Genomic DNA, 18,833 nt, shown 5'->3' on the forward strand with positions numbered 1-18,833 from the left:
GATAATTGAATATCATTTACCAGGAACGTCGTCGCGTCCGCCGACGCGTCCCACGATCGAACGTACAAATAATCCCATTAAACTATGAAAACGAGCACGGCCTGTACAGAAACGGGACCCGTAACGAGCCTAACAGTACAGGCAAACTGCGGGCAGAACGCGTGAAAAAGAGGGTTCGACCCTTCTACCATAAAAGGGAGTTAATTCGTTTATAGGGCGGGCAAAAAAAGCGAAAAGAAAGAGAAAAAGGAATAAAAATGAAACGAAAGAAGAGTTTCAGGGTCGTAACGACTGGTATATACGTGAGTCACAGGATGTGTAGCGAGCTCCAGATAAAACGCGTCAGAGTTATCATTTGTCTACGCGGGATGTGCATCATCGAGCGTCATATAAACGTGGTTGTTTCTTCTAATGATCACAGTTTTAAAACAAAAGACAAAACCACAAATGGATGAAACGTTTAGTTCTGTCTTCATCGAAAACTTAATTGTTTCTGCGAAGTAATTTGCATGTTGTCATCGTGGCTTGATGATTATGGAGTAAATTTGATATACAGAGTACGTTACGCAATTGGGCCGAGTCATATCTTGAAGTCGATAGGAAAAAAACTGTAGGAAAAAAAGTTGAATGGTATGATAATCATGTAACGGTGGACCGGAAAGATGCAATTACACTCTTTCTTTTTAATGTAAGTTTTTGTTAACCATGCAATGAATTTTTTCATGCACTAAGTTCGGTGTAATTAAAATTCATTTTCTCGATTTTGAATGTCTGTTGAGTACACGTGTACTAGCTCTAACAATTTAGACTTGAAAATTCTGTTTATGTTTGATTAAATCAAAATGTATCTTATAATATATTTTATAATTATTTTAGAACAAAAAGTAATCATGTTTCGTGTTTTTGCAAGAATTTTTGCAAGTTACTGATTTTATTATATCTATTGACTAAATATCAGTTGCATATCAAACTTGTACTTTAACTTATAACTTGTACTTTACGTAAGATACAGAGAAAGTGGTGATTTGTAAATTATCAGCATTTAATTCATTTCTTACAGGGAGAGGAAGGCTTTCTACTGCAAACAAATTAATCGTAAATAAATAAGTGACTAAAGAAATAAACACTTACATTACTGATTAAGAAGGAGTAAAATATCGACGATATTTTATTTTAGGTGTGTGTGTTTGTATAATGTTATCTTCTAACGAGTAACAAATAAATGAGAATTACATCTAAAAAAAGGAAAAAGATTGTATTATTATTGTACGTACGTATGTGGAAAAATTAGAAAAAGATACGTAGAAATGAATAATTATGACGTCCAAAAATAAAAATAAATTTCTTCGATCAATGAACTACGATTTTTACACCACAGGATCCTTAATCTAATCACGGTTGTCCGTGTCTGTGGGTGAGATATAACAAAAATATCGTAGCACACCGCTTATAACTGGGGTCTACTACAAATAAAAATAAAGATTAGATAACTGCTACATTCATTATTAATATTTCTCAACAGAATTATTTTCAATTCAATTTCCTCTATCGATTATTTCATAAACGCTTTTATGTATCTCATTCACCGATAACATTAATCGCATAAAATACAGAGTATAGATGAAAATTCCACATAATTAAGTAACCTAACAAAAGTCTAACATAAACTAATTTATATTTTCTATATGGTTGTCTATCCAACGATACCAGTTGAGTTACTTTTTTAATTTACATAAACATCCACAATCTAACGATGGAAATAATGACTAAAAAAAATTGTTAATGGTAATAATATATTATTACAACTGTGGTAAACTATAATCTAATAGAAGATATAAGAAAACTGAAAAAGAAGTTAACTATAATAAATAATAGTAACCAGTGATATTTATATAATAATATATACAATATTTTCTTTTTCCTTTTCTTTCTTTTTATTCGAATTACATAGAAGTAAACATTTGATAGAGTTTGGCAACTGAAAACGAGGAAGTCAGCTCTCGACGCTGCTCATTAGAGTACAGGAAATGCTTCATAAAAATCGAGTCGCACAACATTCTGGCTAGTCACGAATTTACGACACGTTAACAGACAGATTTGTAAAATGTTTTATCAATGCGTACATAAGCTCAGAAAAATATTAGAACACTTGTGGATTCTATTTACGAATACATTACAAGTGTTATATAATAAAATTTCAAAATGTTTCATATAACACATAACATACGAACATAAAACTTCCCTGCGGTAGGTTTCCAAATACTTAGACTGCGATTATTTGCGCAAATTCATGCTTTTATAAAGAAATTTTCTAGATTTTATGATATTAATGAATATATTAGATTAATTATATTAGACTAGATTAATAAATACAGTACTAAGCATTTATAAAGCAATTAATGGGAAAGAAAGGAATAGGATCCAAGCAGTCATTTGTTTTACCTACCAAACATTATAATAAATGCTAAATATGCATAAGAACCCGCAATCTATTAGTCAGAGAAGAAATTTTTCAACAACTCTTCTTTGCCAAAGACGTAAAAACGTTACACAAAGTGTCGTCAAAATTCCAATCTCATTTTCAAACAATAGAGTACCGTAGTGTTCAAAAGAAGACCAGCGATAAGTCAAGAGATTGCCGCTTAAACTTCCACTTACGGACTATTTTATAATTTTACATTGCCGCAGGGGTCAGAAGTTCTGCATGACATAAGCGTGTCATAGTACTGCGACAGGCAACGTTTACGAACCTGCTACTTTTCGCGTGCACGTAATTCGTTCGCCGATTATCTAACAAAGGAACGACACTATCGAAATGGAGAAAAAATGATATACCTGCCCTGTCCAGTTGTATAGTCAGTGTGGGCTTTCACTTCTATCTACCTCCTCGTGGTCCGATTATGTAAGAAAAATCGTGCAGCTCACTTGGTGATTATCCGGTGTGCGAGTTTTGATTTCCATTCCAAATGGGCATGCACCTCGAATACGTTTTTAAATGATAGTGATATGGTAGTAAGGTTTTTAAAGGATAGTAAATTAATAAAACTCTTGTATTTTCTTTCCTCAATTGCTTATGAGAGTTTCAAGCGTAGATTTTTATATTTATCGTAGCTATTAATCGTGTTTTGAAAGCGGAAAAGAATAGTGAAGATTATGAACTCTGCATTTTTCAATGGTGAACCCATTGTGAGATGCATTCTTGGGATGCAGATGCTTCTGCTAATTGAATACGCTGCAAAGGATTAGAATATTAGGATTCCGTAGAAATGTGCTTTAATTTTACGTAATGCATTCTGCAGAATGCAAATTAAGATAAATTAAAGTAATCCAAATTGAAGATTTTCTACGATCCAATGATACCCATTAGAATAAAATGAATAAAAGTGAAAATAACCCGGTTGCAATAGGATATATTTTTAAACAAATGTAATGCGATACATAGAAGATAGTAGGAGGAAGAACTGCTATAAATGTCCATTATTATATCAAAAATATTTCTGATAATATTATCACCAGAGAACAAAATGAATTTAATACCATCCATAAAAAATTCTAATTGATAAATCTATCTATATTTTCATCCTCATTAGTAAGTTAATAAGAAAACCATTAATCATGCAGATAATTACTAACTTTATCTTTTCATTCTATCTCAATTAATTAATTTCCATAAAAAAATCGATTAATGTATACAATGAGAGCAAAATAAACACAAAAAAAAAAAATTTTTTCTCAATTTGAATGTTGGATTTGAATGAGTAAGAACAATTTACTAGTGCAAGATTATTTTAATTATGCCTCCATTTTCTTATTCAATATCCGATACAATTTATTTTTTTTTTTTTTTTCATACTGCTACAGCAAAAATCCTTGACCACCGAGTGCTGCGACTGTGTGTGTTTTATGGAGCATATCAATTGCGGCAACAGCCAGCCGCAGTTCTGTATCGATTCATTCACTATATCTTTGCAGTTCACGCGACTACTAACTCACGAGAAATGCTGCATCTTGCCAAAGAAAACGATCTTGTCCTTGTTTATGCGAATTCTTGCAGCGAACAAAACGATCGAATATTCTCCATTTAGAAGATGTATAGCGTTAATTAGAAAAAATTTGTTTACTAAAGATCTTATCACAAACGTAATTCGTTAAAAAAGTTATGAAATAACTTTTAAGTTCTTAAAGCTTTTTTCATTAAAGGATATTTCTTATCTCGTTAAAAGATGTCACAAACATTTTGAATATTTTTTTACAAGAATAAGAAAAGTTTTCCGTGAAAAGTATAAAATAATTTTTAACTTGCCAAAAGTTTTTCGTGAATAATTTTTTCCATTTTATTAACAAACATTATAAATGTATTTTGTACTATTACATTGTAAATGGAATTTAACGACAGATTATTTCAAGGATGACTTTATTGAAATTGGAGAGAGGTTGAGAATTTATTTAAGGAATGAAGAATAAAGAATGTCATGGAGGAGTTTTATTAAGTGTTATGCTTGAAGAACACAGAGGAACCTTGTATTGCACGAACTTTGAAATGTTTTCGCTACAACTATACAGTGTATATGGAACGCAAAATGTTCGCTACACGACCCAGATATTCGCTTTGCGCATAGGACGAACATATGTTTAATAATACCCATTGATTAACCCTGGATAAAAAGTGTTTGTGACTAGTAGTAGCGTGTTATATCTGCATAAATTTTGATGTTGAAAACGATTTAGAATAAAAAAAACCTACGGCTCTCGAAAGATATAAAATTCGAAATTTAAAACTCAGAACCTAGATTTTAAGCCTGGAAACATAAAATCTAAAATTTAAAAACTGGGACATAACAATTATAGGTTTTAAGTCTTAAAATCTAAAACCTAGAATCTGAAAGCTGATATGTGAAAAGCAAAATGTAGAACAGAGAATCTAGAACATAGAACTTTTAAAAGCTATGGCTTATTTAGAATTTAAAGCTTGGGAACTACAATTTACAAATGTAGGCCTAATAAAGAAATCTAGTTGTTTGCTTTGTAAGGCAGAGGAGATGAATCTTAAAAAGTGGAATCTACGATTTAAAAATCCTAAATTTTGAAACCTAAATATAAAATTAAAGATTTGGAACCTAATATTCAGGATATAGGGTCGAAACAGTGAAATATGGAACCGAAAAGGTAGAATCTAGAACTAAGGCTTTAAAATCTAAGGGTTAGAATAAAAAATTTAAAAATTGAGATCTAGAACTCTCGCTCTAAAAGGAACTTAAAACGTGAAAATCTAAGGGCTAGAAAACATCGCAGAACCAAAGTTCCTAAGGACTTAGATCCTAAAAATGAAAATTTAAAAAGCTTAGGGTTCTAAATTTAATTTACATATTATTATAATAAGAACGAACAACTTAATAATTTTTACTACAGAAACGAGGTAAATCGTTATAGTAAAAGATTCAAAGAAAAATATTTACGCACTTGCTAAAGCACAAACCCAAGTTACTAATTACACTTCGATCATCACGAAAGCCACCAAAGCTATATTATATCTATATATTAATTTCCACTAACCACGGTACACGTAATTATCTATTACAATACATCCCATCAAGTTTTACGAATCCGTGATTTATATAACTTCTGTCACGTAATCTTGACCATATTCTCTTCGATATTTATAAATCATCACAAACCTTCATAAATCTTCGAAACAAACATTCATCCTATACAAATCTATCTAAGATTCTAATTTTAAATCTCAAATACCAATAATCTTCTGTACTTTCATCTGCGAAATACTTATTAAAAGACTAATGAAGTTCCACAATAAGTTTGAACGACAGGAACGCTGATCTTCCAATAAAATACGACCGAAAGTAGACGAAAGCACAAGAGGAACAATGACAAAAAGAATCGAACTGGGACTTTGGTATTCCATCAAAATCGTCGCGTCCGTCTGTCCTTGGACCTTTTATTCTTTCTCATGCATTCTTTTATCGATAAACGAAGAGAGTCACCTTTGCTTTTGCGATTATCCTCGAACAATGACCACAACGATGTGTCTCTGAACAGAAACTCATTGTTCGAGGAACCGTACTAGAAGGAGGCTCGAACGTGAAAAACAAATAATTGAACGGGACAAAGAGGCGGAATTATTTATGACTCAAGGAGGATTAATATGCAAAAAGGACAAAGAAGAGAAAGATATAGTTCTGATAAATTGATGCGTATGTTTCTGTCAGACTGGATTAATAGATTTATTATTATGAAGAAAATAGTATTCTTTTCCTTCGGTATAAGATATATTAATCAAATGATTTTATTTCCCACGATCTCTTTTTCCCTTTTTAAATTTGATTCATTCAAGGGGTAATCCTAAAGTTCCAAAATTATGCCAGGATTTATTGTATTACTAATTAATTTTGTAAACAACGTTCTAGACTGCATAATTTAATAATATAGAACAATTTCATGAAATATCATCCTTACAAATTATAAACCAAGTAGAAACAAATCAATATAAATAACTATAAGTAAAAATACTTATATAAATGTATTTGATAAATTAATTAATAGTACAATAAATTCCGTCATGATTTTAAAAGTGTAAAAATATTTTTTGGTTAAAACTTTTGGTTAAGACATAGTATGCATTAATCACTTTATCTATTAACAATATTATCTGCATAATCATAACGTAAATATTTAATTCCTCTGATGATTAATCTAATTAATGCGTCTTAATTAATAAATTTCATTAATTGAAGTAACCTTTTGTTACCAGAAGGCTTTATGACCTTCTTTGGCCTTCAATAACCTTCATTATCGTTCATCAAACCCGTCTCAACTACCATTGCTACGATAAAAGACGCAAAACTTACAATCTAATTAAAATAAAATAAAATGAAAGTAATTTTGAGATTTCTATTAATTACTTCTATTAATTTAACTCGGAACAAGAAATAATTTTTATCGTATTATATTTCGATATTGTTTTTACCAAACAATAAAAGTTATTCACTTCGCAAATTATATATTCAATTTTATGATTTTTGTAGAATAATATTCATTTCGCTTTTTTTCTTTTGTTTTCTTAAGATAAACAAGATCGAGTTTCTGTATTAAATACTAACGATATTTATAATTAATCGATTTTTGAAGGATAATTATTTTTAAATATTAAAATTATGCTAGGGATCGTTTTCTAAACAAAGGGATCGGTCTATAGACAAATTATTCGAAATAATCTTGATTTCGTTTGAAATATTTAAAAATAGAATTTTTCTCTATACTCGAGCTTCATGTCTTCTGTTTCATTTATTTTACATTGTGATCTCATTTGCTAAATTATCGGAACATGATACTACACGATCCACGCTGAATCAGTTAAACCCAGTTAGTATCTTCAAAATATAAAATTTCCTGTTACTTTGAATTTCAAGCGCAGTCAAGAAAATCTAGTATGCGTTTATCAAATACGTCATATCGTATCTGGTACTACAAAAAATTTTGCAACTAACAGAAGGCGAGTCACGAGTAAAGGAATTAACGATTCGACAAATTAAATTATCCACTAGATGAAATTAATTGATTCTCCATTTAATCATCTATTGCTCATCTTAAATTGCATTTAGAATTTTCTAATTTCAATCAAATAGAAACATATTGAAGGGAAATTCGTTTGACCTAATACAAATTGAAAGCATGTAATATGTACTAAACAAAAAATTGATTCTTAATGCTCTAAAACAAAACAAATCTAATATAACTTATCTTTTACATCTCTATCTACTTTCAGTAACGGCCTAACCTAACCGTAGAAAACATATATATATATATGCATATCTCTCAATACGTTCTATGGCGTCCTTCCATTCACGCAAGACTTAACAAGTTTCACAAAATTCCTCCGCGATCATTAGTGCAACAGGTTGCAAAAAAATCGGCGCAGGCCAGTAGAATCAAATTACACATTTAGAACGCTGATGCTGATTACAAATATTTGACGAAGGCTATACATATGCTGAAAATATTGATTCCAATTAATTGCATAACTCTTCAACATTGTTTCGTTCTTTACTCTATTTTTTCGTTCAATCATTCCCCATATAATTGTATTTTCTCTATCATCAAAAAATCTCTTAATTTCCAGGAAACTATGATAAAATTTCAATTGAAATTTTCAATTTCATGTTAAAGATTTTCCTAAAACATTAAAAGTCTCTTTGTCGAAGCAAAGGTGATGTTAGGACAAAATATGTTGGCACAACAAAACGTTATTTATAAATAATACGTTATATGTAATAATAATATAATATAAAAACGTTATTTATAAATAAGATTTATATTAATAATGACATATAAATAATTTTCATAAAAATTATATCTTTTAATGAAATAATATTATAGCTTTGAAACATTATACTATGTATGTACTCTATTTCTGTCACAGAAAATTTTCCAATTATAAATTAGCTAATTTAATTTATTAAGATGCTTTCGTGCGCTCCTCATGAACCCTATATGTGTTACTATAATCCCCATACTATATTATATTATCGCAAATTTGAAAACACACTATTCAAACTTGCTGAGCTTCCGTACACACAGAAATTTTCAATTATAAATTGGTCAACTTTTTAAGCGTAAGTGCTTCTGTTCGACTCTCCTAAACTGTACTAAACAATGAAACACATGTGTCGATAATTTTGGAGCAACCTATACAAGAGTATGTTATCGCGACCGGTCCTTATTGTACGCACGTAAGCAACCACCAATACGAAAGCTGCTTTCATTGCACGATGCTCTCAGCTAAAGCCATACGGACAAAATGTTTCTTCTCTCTTCACATTTCCTTTCATCAAGGCTAGCACCATTTTCAGGAAGTGAAGTCTTTCGCTTTCCTTTGATACTACAGTAATACGTATACTACCCTAATTAATTTCTGAGCCTATCAATTCAGAAGACAGTCACAGTAATATATGTTATTGTTATGTTATGGCCCCTCCGTTTAAAAATATAATGGTCTATTTAAAATGCTAAAGTGCGATACGCTATATATATAATATATACATACATTTATTACATTTATATACATATATTTGACTACATGAAAGTTAATAAAAGTAAAATTATATTGAATGTATATGTATATATTAAATATATAATTTATGAATAGCATACAGAAAAACAATTAGTACATTAAATTGCATCTTATTAAAATAAATGTTACATATGTTAAATAAATTGTTCAACTATTAACTAAGATCCTTTGTAATCTTAATTCCAAGAATTTGCGTACAATTCATGTGCCGAATATAGCCATATACTAAACCATTTTCTGTATGTAAAGAACATTCTCATATATGTATGTATTATATAACTAATACTATGCTTTGCTAATAACGAAAGCATTGTTCTTTCTCCGAGAAACAGAATGCTCCTGTTGCAATGTATTTTAACTCTACCAAATATAATACTTTACCATAAATAAACTAATGATCTATATTTGGAAATCAAAAGCTAAAAAAGACGCTATGAAAAATGTCACGCCATCTGGTAATAAATGTACTAAGCACTATTAATGATATAATCTTTTTCTATACCTCTTTTATATTTTGTGACTTAACAATGTCATAGGATATTTATTTACTTCATATGAGAAAATGTTTACAATGTATTTTTTACAATGTATTTCCGATTACATATTTTCAAGAGTAATACCTTGCCTTTGACTCATTGAAAATATACAGCAAAATTCTGCTGTGCAGGTTTTAATATAAAAAAACCCCAGAATTAAAGATGATTTAACGCGAACGCATGTTTACCAGAATACGATGCCAAAAGAATGTGCAATGTCCTAAATTCAAAATTTTGAAATATATTTGATTATAATCGCTCAATTACGATCGATTGATGTGAATGTTTTTGGATCTTTGCCGCCTTTTATTATAATGTCATTCTGCTAATGAATATGTCTAACTAATCAATGTATCAATGACGTGTATCAATAAAACGTTCGATACAAGTCGTTATCGACAGATTGAATCATAATTCAAATACATATTAAAGACATATAGCATCGAAGCTGCCATTAACACTTTCATGGGAATTATTTTTCCCACCAATTAACATTACGCTTATGCAATGTGAAGATATATTCCTGTTTCTGGAGCGTGTTGTTATATATATACATATACATGTATAATCATGGAGAACAAAACAATTAAATTTTATTATATGTTAACAGCATCTACTAACCTTAATTTTAATATTTATTGCAATACATAACACAAACAAAAATTAATTCATTTTACTAAAATAAACTTTTCTCGTTTCATCTTAACATAAGGAGGTCAAATATAAAATGGAGCGTGGAAAGACAATAGAAATATATAGTTTTTTCTGTCTTCCCACAAATATTTAAAAATTTCAAAACTACATCCGTGAAGAAGCTAAATATAGACCACAAAATACTAATTCCAAGATGACCGTCAATTTATCAAAAGTTATACATTTCAGCGCCTCATCTGCTCTCTTTTCACACTTCATTTCATGTTTGACCTGCTTATGTTGAGACGAAGCAACGAAAGAGAATAAGTAAAACCTGTTGATCCAATATTCCAAATTTAGCCGAATTTGACAACAGAGAAATTTTGTCAAATATCTCAACAAACATTATTGTTTGTTTATCTTAAATATTATCAGAGAAGAGAATAACAGAGAATAACAATTTTAACAAATAGTACATACATTAGAAAAATATAATGTTCCATTTAATAATAAAATCAAATTATGAGTTCATTTCGACAAATACAGTTACGTCACGATACTACAAGATTTACTTCGTTAATAATAACTGTATTAATCTTTCGATATAGAGCTCACATTATTTCTATGCAATATATTAACAATCTTTATGACGGTGACTAAATGATTGAGAACTATGATTAAATGAAGTAATATCATCTACTTTAAAAAATTAAATTATGATTAATGCGAAGAACAGTTTTCATGAAAACGTTGTAGATACAGTGCTATCGCGATAACACACAGCATCCCTTTAAAATGTTTAATTATAATCGGAAAGATAAACTGTAATAAGATAAATGTTTTTAATTCGCGTTTTTACTTACTCTGATATGGTTTTTTTGTAGCTTGATAGTATACAGCCATGGACACAAAAAATGCAACAGAAAAAAACGTAATAACTAGCACAGCAACTAACACGCGACGTATATACCTCACTCTTCAGCTTTCGACTAAACTAAGCTACAATAGAATGTATGCCGCTGCTACTTGCCAATCGTGTCTTGTGTTGCATACTTGTGCATCGACCAAACTACACATCTATGCGTTCAAATAATGGTACACTTAAACTGGCGACCTCTACAGCAATAATAAGATCATAACGGTAAAAATGATTAATCGATAAAACAGAAATTCCAATATTTCATTTATCTAAGTGAAATTTGTAAAAAAATTTCTTGTTAAAATACAATTTTAGTTATTTTAAAAAACAAATATAACCTTACTCTTTGATATTTTGTAAATAATGTATATTTTTTTATATGAGAATATAGAATTTAATATTCATAATATTCATAATGTTGTTTCGCATATTTTAAACAACGAATAATTAAAAACTTTTTCTGTTTTATTTATATCTATAGTTTATAATTATGACTATATATAATTTATTTATATATTTTAAAATATTTATCTTATATTTCGAAAATAAAATTTGTACATAGAATATAATTGACGTGTATGAATGCATGTTAAACATCACATCTGTTAAATACCACGTACAAAGTCAATTTAAATTCATTAGCGCCAGAAATTCGCGCAGTTGTTGCATTATGTCGTTTTTCATGACATTAAACGTGGATCTTTGAAATTTATTATTATTCGTAATATGTAACATTAAAAATCAAATAACGTTGCCCACATACAGCGATTACAAGATTTGTAAATGTGTTTGTTATTCCATATAAATTGACATAGTCAGATTAACGTTCATTTTACATCGTTGCATAGACATCTGATCATCCGATATTTAAACGTTCCGAAGATGAATACGAGATTCAGTGGATTAAAACTAGGACCTCCGATAGAAGTTTTTGCACTTCATAAAGCATTCATAGAAGATGCTTACGAAAAAAAAGTGAATTTATCTATAGGAGGTATGTTGCATATATTTCATTTCATATTTGGTATCGTAAAGAGCAAATGTAAATATAGCACAAATTTTCTTTAATAATTTAAAAACAAACATTTGAAATATCTATGAAATGTCAACCTTTGAGATGAAATTTTTTTGTATTTCTTTCATATTGTAATGAATCTGCTTTTGGATGACCTCCAGAATATCTGATGATTATATAACGTATCTCACAAATATGAATGTATAGCTGTAATAAAGTTTAATCGTTATTTGAGCAATGAACAATGATACGAGATTATTAAATAACTCGAAATAATTCTCGAAAATTATGATAAATTTATATTTACAGCTTATCGTACATCTGAAGGAAAACCTTGGGTATTACCAGTTGTTCGAAAAGTGGAAAAATCATTAGCTGCAGATGAATTGCAAAATCATGAATATCTTCCAGTCCTGGGATTGGATGCTTTCAGCCAAGCAGCAACAAGAATGTTACTGGGTGCGGATTCTCCTATTATTGCACAAGGTCGTGCTTTTGGCATTCAAACATTATCTGGTACTGGAGGATTACGTATTATAGCTGAATTTTTAAGTCACGTTCTACACTATGATACCTTTTATTACAGTAAACCGACTTGGGGTAAGTGTCAATAGATTTTTCAAGCAATAAAATAAACATTCACTCCATTTAATATATATTACATATATAGAGAATCATAAACTTGTGTTTGTAAATGGAGGGTTTAAAAAAGCATGTGAATATACATATTGGAATCCAGAAACTCGTAGTGTTGATATAGAAGGAATGCTTAAAGATCTTAGAGATGCTCCAGAAAATGCTGTAATTATTCTCCATACATGTGCACATAATCCTACTGGATGTGATCCAACTCCTGAGCAATGGGCCAAGATAGGAGATGTAATAGAAGAGAAAAAACTTTTCCCAATTTTCGATACTGCTTATCAGGTATTATAAATAATATATATTATTCTCTATTTTTAGAGTAGAATAATTTTAAGAGTAATATAAAAGAAATAATTTTAAAAAAGATTTTATTATAGGGTTTTGCAACTGGTGATTTAGATAAAGATGCATATGCAGTAAGATTATTTGCAGAACGTGGAATAGAATTCATGTGTTCACAAAGCTTTGCCAAAAATTTTGGCTTGTACAATGAAAGAGTTGGAAATATGGTAGTTGTTATGTCTAATACAAAGGAATTAGCCCAGGTTAAGTCTCAGTTAACTTTGATTGTTCGAGGAATGTATAGTAATCCACCTAATCATGGAGCAAGAATAGTTGCAACTGTGTTGCAGAATCCAGACCTCTATAAACAATGGTATGGTGTAAAGGATAAAATTAATTTAATTCGTTTTACAATACATGTTTAAAATCCCTAAGTTGAAATATCAAAATATTTCAGGAAAGATCATATTCTCACAATGTCCAAAAGAATAAAGGAAATGCGAATGAGTTTGTATCAAAGATTAGTTCAGAAAGGAACTCCAGGTAATTGGGAACATATTACTCAACAAATTGGGATGTTTTCTTATACAGGTCTTACAGGTAAGTACTCAATGAAACCATTTTGTCATATTTATTCTATATCTCATCATTATCTTACTAATGACTCTTACTAATCATCATTTCAGAGAGACAAGTTGAGTGTTTAATTAATAATTACCATATCTATATGTTGCGAAGCGGTAGAATAAATATATGTGGACTCAATGAATCTAACTTAGATTATGTGGCAAGTGCGATTTACGAGACTGTTCTACTGTATCCACAAAATAAGGAAAGTTGTTCATGCAAGTAGAAGGTTGGATGATTAGATATCGTATCATAATAAGTATAAATTGTTATTGGAGTATTGAGAAGATCGTTAAAATATGGCAATATTTTATATGCATTGAAGTTATATTAGAATTATAAAAATGTACTATATCGGTATTTTTTGGTACGTTTTTGTTATAATTTTTCCGCTTAATATAATTCATCACAATGTTTATTTAGTCAAAAATTTCTCTGTTTTAAAAAATTTTACTGTTTATACATTTATAAATTGTAAATTTTATTTCGTACAGAAATTGAACCATTTTGTTAGGAATCGCCTTGTCTATGAAAGTACAAAGTATCAACAAAGTATTATGAATTGCCAAATTTTAATACATGTGTTAGTGCAATCGCTTATTATTAAAATAATTTTCATTGAGCTTAATAGTTTGTAGGGAAATAAGAAATATTTACAATAGAAGTTCATTTTGATATAAATGATTTTTTAATGCATTTTACAATCTTAATATAATTAAGAAGCTCATTAATAAGCTCTGCTTTCAAATAATGTTATTCTTTAACTAATATGAACAAGAGTTTTTTAAAACCCTTGTTAAAGAGATGGTTACAAATCATATACACTACATAGAAAACTAAAGTTTGAAATTATCATATGTAACAATAATCTTGTAAATAATTTCAGAACTATATATACATATACACATCATATCAGTGATATTGTTAGTAAATGAGACCAAATTTTTAAAACTACTTTACATTCTAAGTAATTATCCTTGTTATAGATAAAAATGGAAATATTTTTTACGTATTTCCAAGGATATTTTTTAAACACAATTTTTCTATCAACGAGTATGCGTTATAAGATATTATCTTTATATAGTATCTTATATTCAGTACATACCATATCTTTAACAATAAATTAATATATATAAATACAATTTATTAACGAAAATATTGATGACTGATAAAACTTAAAATCTAAAAATAACAATAGGGCTTCTATTATTTTAATAATAAGCGGTTTATTTACAGAAATTAATATCCGAAATTATTATAACTCAATGCAATCTATTACTACAGTTAGTTCCTGTTTACTATCTTGTTCTATTATGGTTTTCCATGCTTATAAAAGCAAATTGAAACACTATATTTTTTGTATGTAGAATTGAAGTCAGTTGTATTCTTATAGTAAATGTCTATAAGAAATGAATATAAGAAACAAAGAAATGCTGTAGAAAAAGTATATAACTTCCGTTTAATATAGATGCTATAACCTCTTCTGCTATATAAGAAGTAAAATGTATTTTTTGTATACTAAATGCTTCCAGTAGTCTAAAACTTATACAACTTGAAAAATAGAGATTTCAACAGAAATCGATAAAGCATATAATTAGTGTATCATAATAACGTTCTGTATTTCACTTCCAAGTATTCTAAAAAATTTTGATTTTTAAAATTCAATGCATGTAATAAATTTTTTAAAATTTCTATATATTAAATATAATACATTTAACATTTATAAATCAAATAAAGAAAAATTATATACATTTGTAATATTTACATATAAATCAATATATACATATATATACACTTAAAAATATATACATATATTTTTAGTACACATTGTTATGTAATTTAAGCTTCGAACTCACCTTGTTCAAGAATCTGGACCAAATTCAGAATCCTTAAATTTTCATACAAATTATAACGGGGTATGGTAGAATGAACATAATTAATTTTAGGATTTTGTTCCATAGCATCTATACTTCCTAGCGTATTTTAAAATATGTATATCTAGATGATATTTTTCTGCATTCGTTGTAACATCAAAATTGTATGTATAAAAATTGTTCATTGTAGCATACCTAACTATATTTTAAATTTTGAACTATCTATATACTGCCAAAATAACTTGAATATACAATGAAAAAGTTAATTTTCTATGTATTTATATAAAATAAATGTAATACAGAAAGCAACTCATATTTTATAAAACATATAATTTTGCTGAACTTATAAATATTACCAAATAATATTACACTAATGTGCATTTATATGAGTTTTAAATTTTAAATATAATAAGAATTGAAAAATATGAATGGTCCAGCAGACTACTTTTAACAGGAGATGTTAAATTGTTAAGTACATTTATTTACATATCACTGAAATATACACAGAAAAGGAGTAATAACTAATTAGCAATTAGTATTGAAATAAAGAATATATAAATAATAATTGTGTATTTTATGTAATGTAAATTCTTAAACATATAATTGTTATTAATGCATATAAAATGTAGCAAATTACATTGTCCACTTTGATGTTTTTTTTTTTGAATCAATTGACCCATCAGATGTAACTGCAAGATATTTTGTATTATCAGAATTACGTCGCATATAAGCCATATATCCTATACAACTGAACATTGCAATAGCTCCAAAAATCATTATTACTTTATTCTGGAAAATAAATTTAATTATTCTAATTTTATTACTATATATTTATATTCAGTTAGACATATTGATTTTTATAATTCCATTAATATTTTTAATTTTTTGCGTAATCTTACCGGTCTAACATATAATTCGTAATTAATTGCACGAAATAACATTGTACTCTTCAAGGAGCGTAAGCCATCTCCAGGTTCTGCTTTATGATTTTTCTTATCCATTATTAATTATTATGTCATAAAACCTAACAAATATCAGTCTTAACTCTTAATTACTACATCTAACCTTTTTAATCATTGAATAAAAGAGAATATATGATGTGTTTTAATTTGTGATCATTATATCTTTCTTCTTAAAAATATTTAAAGAGTGGTCTCTACCTACTTAAATTAATATAAGATGATATATTTGATCATCTTTAATATTATATAAATAAATGACGATCTGGCCTCCTTTTATATGAACTTCTAACCTCTTCTAACCTCTTCTAACCTTCTAACCTCTCTATAAAAACAAAGTATATTCAAGGTGTCCTATACGTGATAGCTATAACAATTGCTTCATCATGGTACGAAAATTAAAATATCACGAACAGAAGTTGCTGAAAAAGGTTGATTTTATATCATGGGAAGCAGATAATAATCTACACGAAGTGAAAATTTTGAAACGTTATCGAATACAAAAAAGGGAAGATTATACGAAGTAAGTCCATTATTACATTACTAATTAAATAACGATTGTACTATATTCTTACGTTAAACAAATAATAAATTTTTAATTATTTCAGGTATAATAAGCTATCACGGGAAATTCGTGAATTAGGGGAAAAAATTAAAGAAATTGATGCAGATCATCCATTTCGAATAGAACAGAGTGCATTATTGTTGGAAAAGTTATATATAATGGGACTTATAAATACAAAATGGGATTTGTCACTAACACAAAAAGTGAGTGCAAGTTCGTTTTGCAAAAGACGATTGCCAGTTATTATGGTGCGAAATAAAATGAGCCAAAATTTAAAAATTGCAACACAATTAATAGAACAAGGTCATGTTAGAGTTGGCATAGAAGTTGTAAAAGATCCAGCATTTCTGGTAACAAGGTATTAAATATAAATATTTTTTAATAATATAAATAAACAAAATAAAGCAATCAGCCCATAATTGACATACGTGACAATAATTCTTGTAAATATTATTTTCTAGGAATTTGGAAGATTTTGTCACTTGGGTAGATACGTCTGCTATTAAGAAACATATATTGGAATACAATGATGCTGTAAGTAATAAATCCATATTCTATAGTATTTTATATTTACTTAGATTTAACGTATTCATTTACTTTATGTATTGTTTTGTTACAGAGAGATGATTTTGATATGGCATGAATCTATTAAAGATATTAAAACCAAAATTTCTTAATTCTAATAACTACTACTAAAATTCTCATACGTAAAAAATAATTATATGTTCAATAAATCATTTAATTAATATCTATAGAACTTAATTGTCCTTAAGAACTGCTTTCTGACATTTTTGAGATTCATTTTTGAGTTTCATATGAATTTCTTGAAATATAACTTCACGAATTGTATCCATGTAATTACTAAAAAGAAACAATAAATTAAGAACTTTGAAAATATTCGTATATCACTAATTACTTACCAAAGATATAATATTGATTTCATAACTTTTAGTATCTTTTTACGATGACTTAGAATATCTTCTACAATATAATCATTACTAGATGATACATATTTTATTGATGAATTTTTCCTTGTAAGTTTTAATATTTTTGTTTTTGGCATTTCATAATTAAATATATCGTCCAAATTATTTTTCATCAATATGAAAGGTTTATTTTTATCATCAGGTAAGGTAACATAATTCTCTCTTTTTTGTAAATCCTAATTAATGCATGTTGCGTTATTAGAAATTATGTTATTGTTTAAATTATTTTTGAATTTTAAACATTTAATAGAAATAACTATAATAAATATTTATATTTACTTTATATAATAATTCGATATATTTTATCTTTTTAGTTACAGAGTAGTCAGTTTTGTTGTCATTATTATTGTTAGTTTCTTGTTTTCTATATGTATGAAATTCCATTGGTATCACCGAATTTTTAGTAGGATTGTTGTTATTTTTAACAAATGTTTTTTCTTTAATATTCGACGTATATTCATTTACGTTCCCAGTTTCTTCAGTTATCGTATCGATATGTTCTATAATGTTTTCATCTTTTTCAATTTGTGATATTATATTATTTTCATCATTTAATTCATGAAAAGATGGTATTCCGATACTACGTATAGATTGGAAGAGAGAATTGCAAGAAGAACAAAAACTAGAGTATTCTTCGTTAATATTTTCGTCTTCTATAATATTAAAAGAATTCTCCATTTTGGATCCCAAATCATATCGAACCGGAA

At 28.2% G+C, this 18,833-nt stretch overlaps 5 protein-coding genes across 8 annotated transcripts in view; 2 read left to right on the forward strand and 3 right to left on the reverse strand.

Moving 5' to 3' along the window:
* Positions 1-11,288, reverse strand: part of LOC126923793 (protein draper) — a 28,644-nt gene extending 17,356 nt beyond the window's left edge. For 3 of the 4 annotated variants that reach the window (XM_050737615.1, XM_050737614.1, XM_050737611.1), the window contains exon 1: positions 11,118-11,287. The gene's annotated coding sequence lies outside the window, so the exon portion shown is untranslated. Of the gene's footprint in view, positions 1-11,117 lie in introns of all 4 variants that reach the window. The other variant, XM_050737613.1, reaches the window with a different exon arrangement.
* Positions 11,289-11,783: 495 nt separating this feature from the next.
* On the forward strand, positions 11,784-16,261 carry LOC126923820 (aspartate aminotransferase, cytoplasmic). Its single transcript, XM_050737700.1, has 6 exons — positions 11,784-12,167; positions 12,498-12,788; positions 12,859-13,115; positions 13,211-13,488; positions 13,573-13,715; positions 13,802-16,261. The coding sequence occupies exons 1-6, from the start codon at positions 12,056-12,058 to the stop codon at positions 13,966-13,968; spliced, it is 1,248 nt and encodes a 415-aa protein (XP_050593657.1). The 5' UTR covers positions 11,784-12,055; the 3' UTR covers positions 13,969-16,261.
* LOC126923853 (small integral membrane protein 8) lies at positions 16,077-16,640 on the reverse strand. Its single transcript, XM_050737752.1, has 2 exons — positions 16,516-16,640; positions 16,077-16,405 (listed from the first exon to the last, which is right to left on the reverse strand). The coding sequence occupies exons 1-2, from the start codon at positions 16,615-16,617 to the stop codon at positions 16,250-16,252; spliced, it is 258 nt and encodes an 85-aa protein (XP_050593709.1). The 5' UTR covers positions 16,618-16,640; the 3' UTR covers positions 16,077-16,249.
* A 314-nt stretch (positions 16,641-16,954) lies between these two features.
* LOC126923845 (U3 small nucleolar ribonucleoprotein protein IMP3) lies at positions 16,955-18,037 on the forward strand. Its single transcript, XM_050737741.1, has 4 exons — positions 16,955-17,098; positions 17,184-17,498; positions 17,602-17,674; positions 17,760-18,037. The coding sequence occupies exons 1-4, from the start codon at positions 16,962-16,964 to the stop codon at positions 17,781-17,783; spliced, it is 549 nt and encodes a 182-aa protein (XP_050593698.1). The 5' UTR covers positions 16,955-16,961; the 3' UTR covers positions 17,784-18,037.
* On the reverse strand, positions 17,693-18,804 carry LOC126923841 (protein PFF0380w-like). The gene is made up of 2 exons (XM_050737736.1): positions 18,406-18,804; positions 17,693-18,302 (listed from the first exon to the last, which is right to left on the reverse strand). The coding sequence occupies exons 1-2, from the start codon at positions 18,802-18,804 to the stop codon at positions 18,057-18,059; spliced, it is 645 nt and encodes a 214-aa protein (XP_050593693.1). The 3' UTR covers positions 17,693-18,056.
* Positions 18,805-18,833: the final 29 nt, after the last annotated feature.

The sequence above is a fragment of the Bombus affinis genome, chromosome 14 (assembly GCF_024516045.1).
Source record: "Bombus affinis isolate iyBomAffi1 chromosome 14, iyBomAffi1.2, whole genome shotgun sequence".
In the NCBI taxonomy this organism is placed as follows: Eukaryota; Metazoa; Arthropoda; class Insecta; order Hymenoptera; family Apidae; genus Bombus; species Bombus affinis.

What these genes read in the sequence shown, in the direction of transcription:
- LOC126923853 (XM_050737752.1), bottom strand. Translation starts at nt 16,617, where the DNA reads ATGGATAAGAAAAATCATAAAGCAGAACCTGGAGATGGCTTACGCTCC. An exon ending in ACGAATTATATGTTAGACCG is followed by an intron (nt 16,406 to 16,515) that starts GTAAGATTACGC and finishes TTTATTTTCCAG; the next exon opens with AATAAAGTAATAATGATTTT.
- LOC126923841 (XM_050737736.1), bottom strand. Translation starts at nt 18,804, where the DNA reads ATGGAGAATTCTTTTAATATTATAGAAGACGAAAATATTAACGAAGAA. An exon ending in ATATCGAATTATTATATAAA is followed by an intron (nt 18,303 to 18,405) that starts GTAAATATAAAT and finishes TGCATTAATTAG; the next exon opens with GATTTACAAAAAAGAGAGAA.
- LOC126923845 (XM_050737741.1), top strand. Translation starts at nt 16,962, where the DNA reads ATGGTACGAAAATTAAAATATCACGAACAGAAGTTGCTGAAAAAGGTT. An exon ending in AAAAGGGAAGATTATACGAA is followed by an intron (nt 17,099 to 17,183) that starts GTAAGTCCATTA and finishes TAATTATTTCAG; the next exon opens with GTATAATAAGCTATCACGGG. An exon ending in TATTGGAATACAATGATGCT is followed by an intron (nt 17,675 to 17,759) that starts GTAAGTAATAAA and finishes GTTTTGTTACAG; the next exon opens with AGAGATGATTTTGATATGGC.
- LOC126923820 (XM_050737700.1), top strand. Translation starts at nt 12,056, where the DNA reads ATGAATACGAGATTCAGTGGATTAAAACTAGGACCTCCGATAGAAGTT. An exon ending in TTACAGTAAACCGACTTGGG is followed by an intron (nt 12,789 to 12,858) that starts GTAAGTGTCAAT and finishes TTACATATATAG; the next exon opens with AGAATCATAAACTTGTGTTT. An exon ending in CCAGACCTCTATAAACAATG is followed by an intron (nt 13,489 to 13,572) that starts GTATGGTGTAAA and finishes AAAATATTTCAG; the next exon opens with GAAAGATCATATTCTCACAA.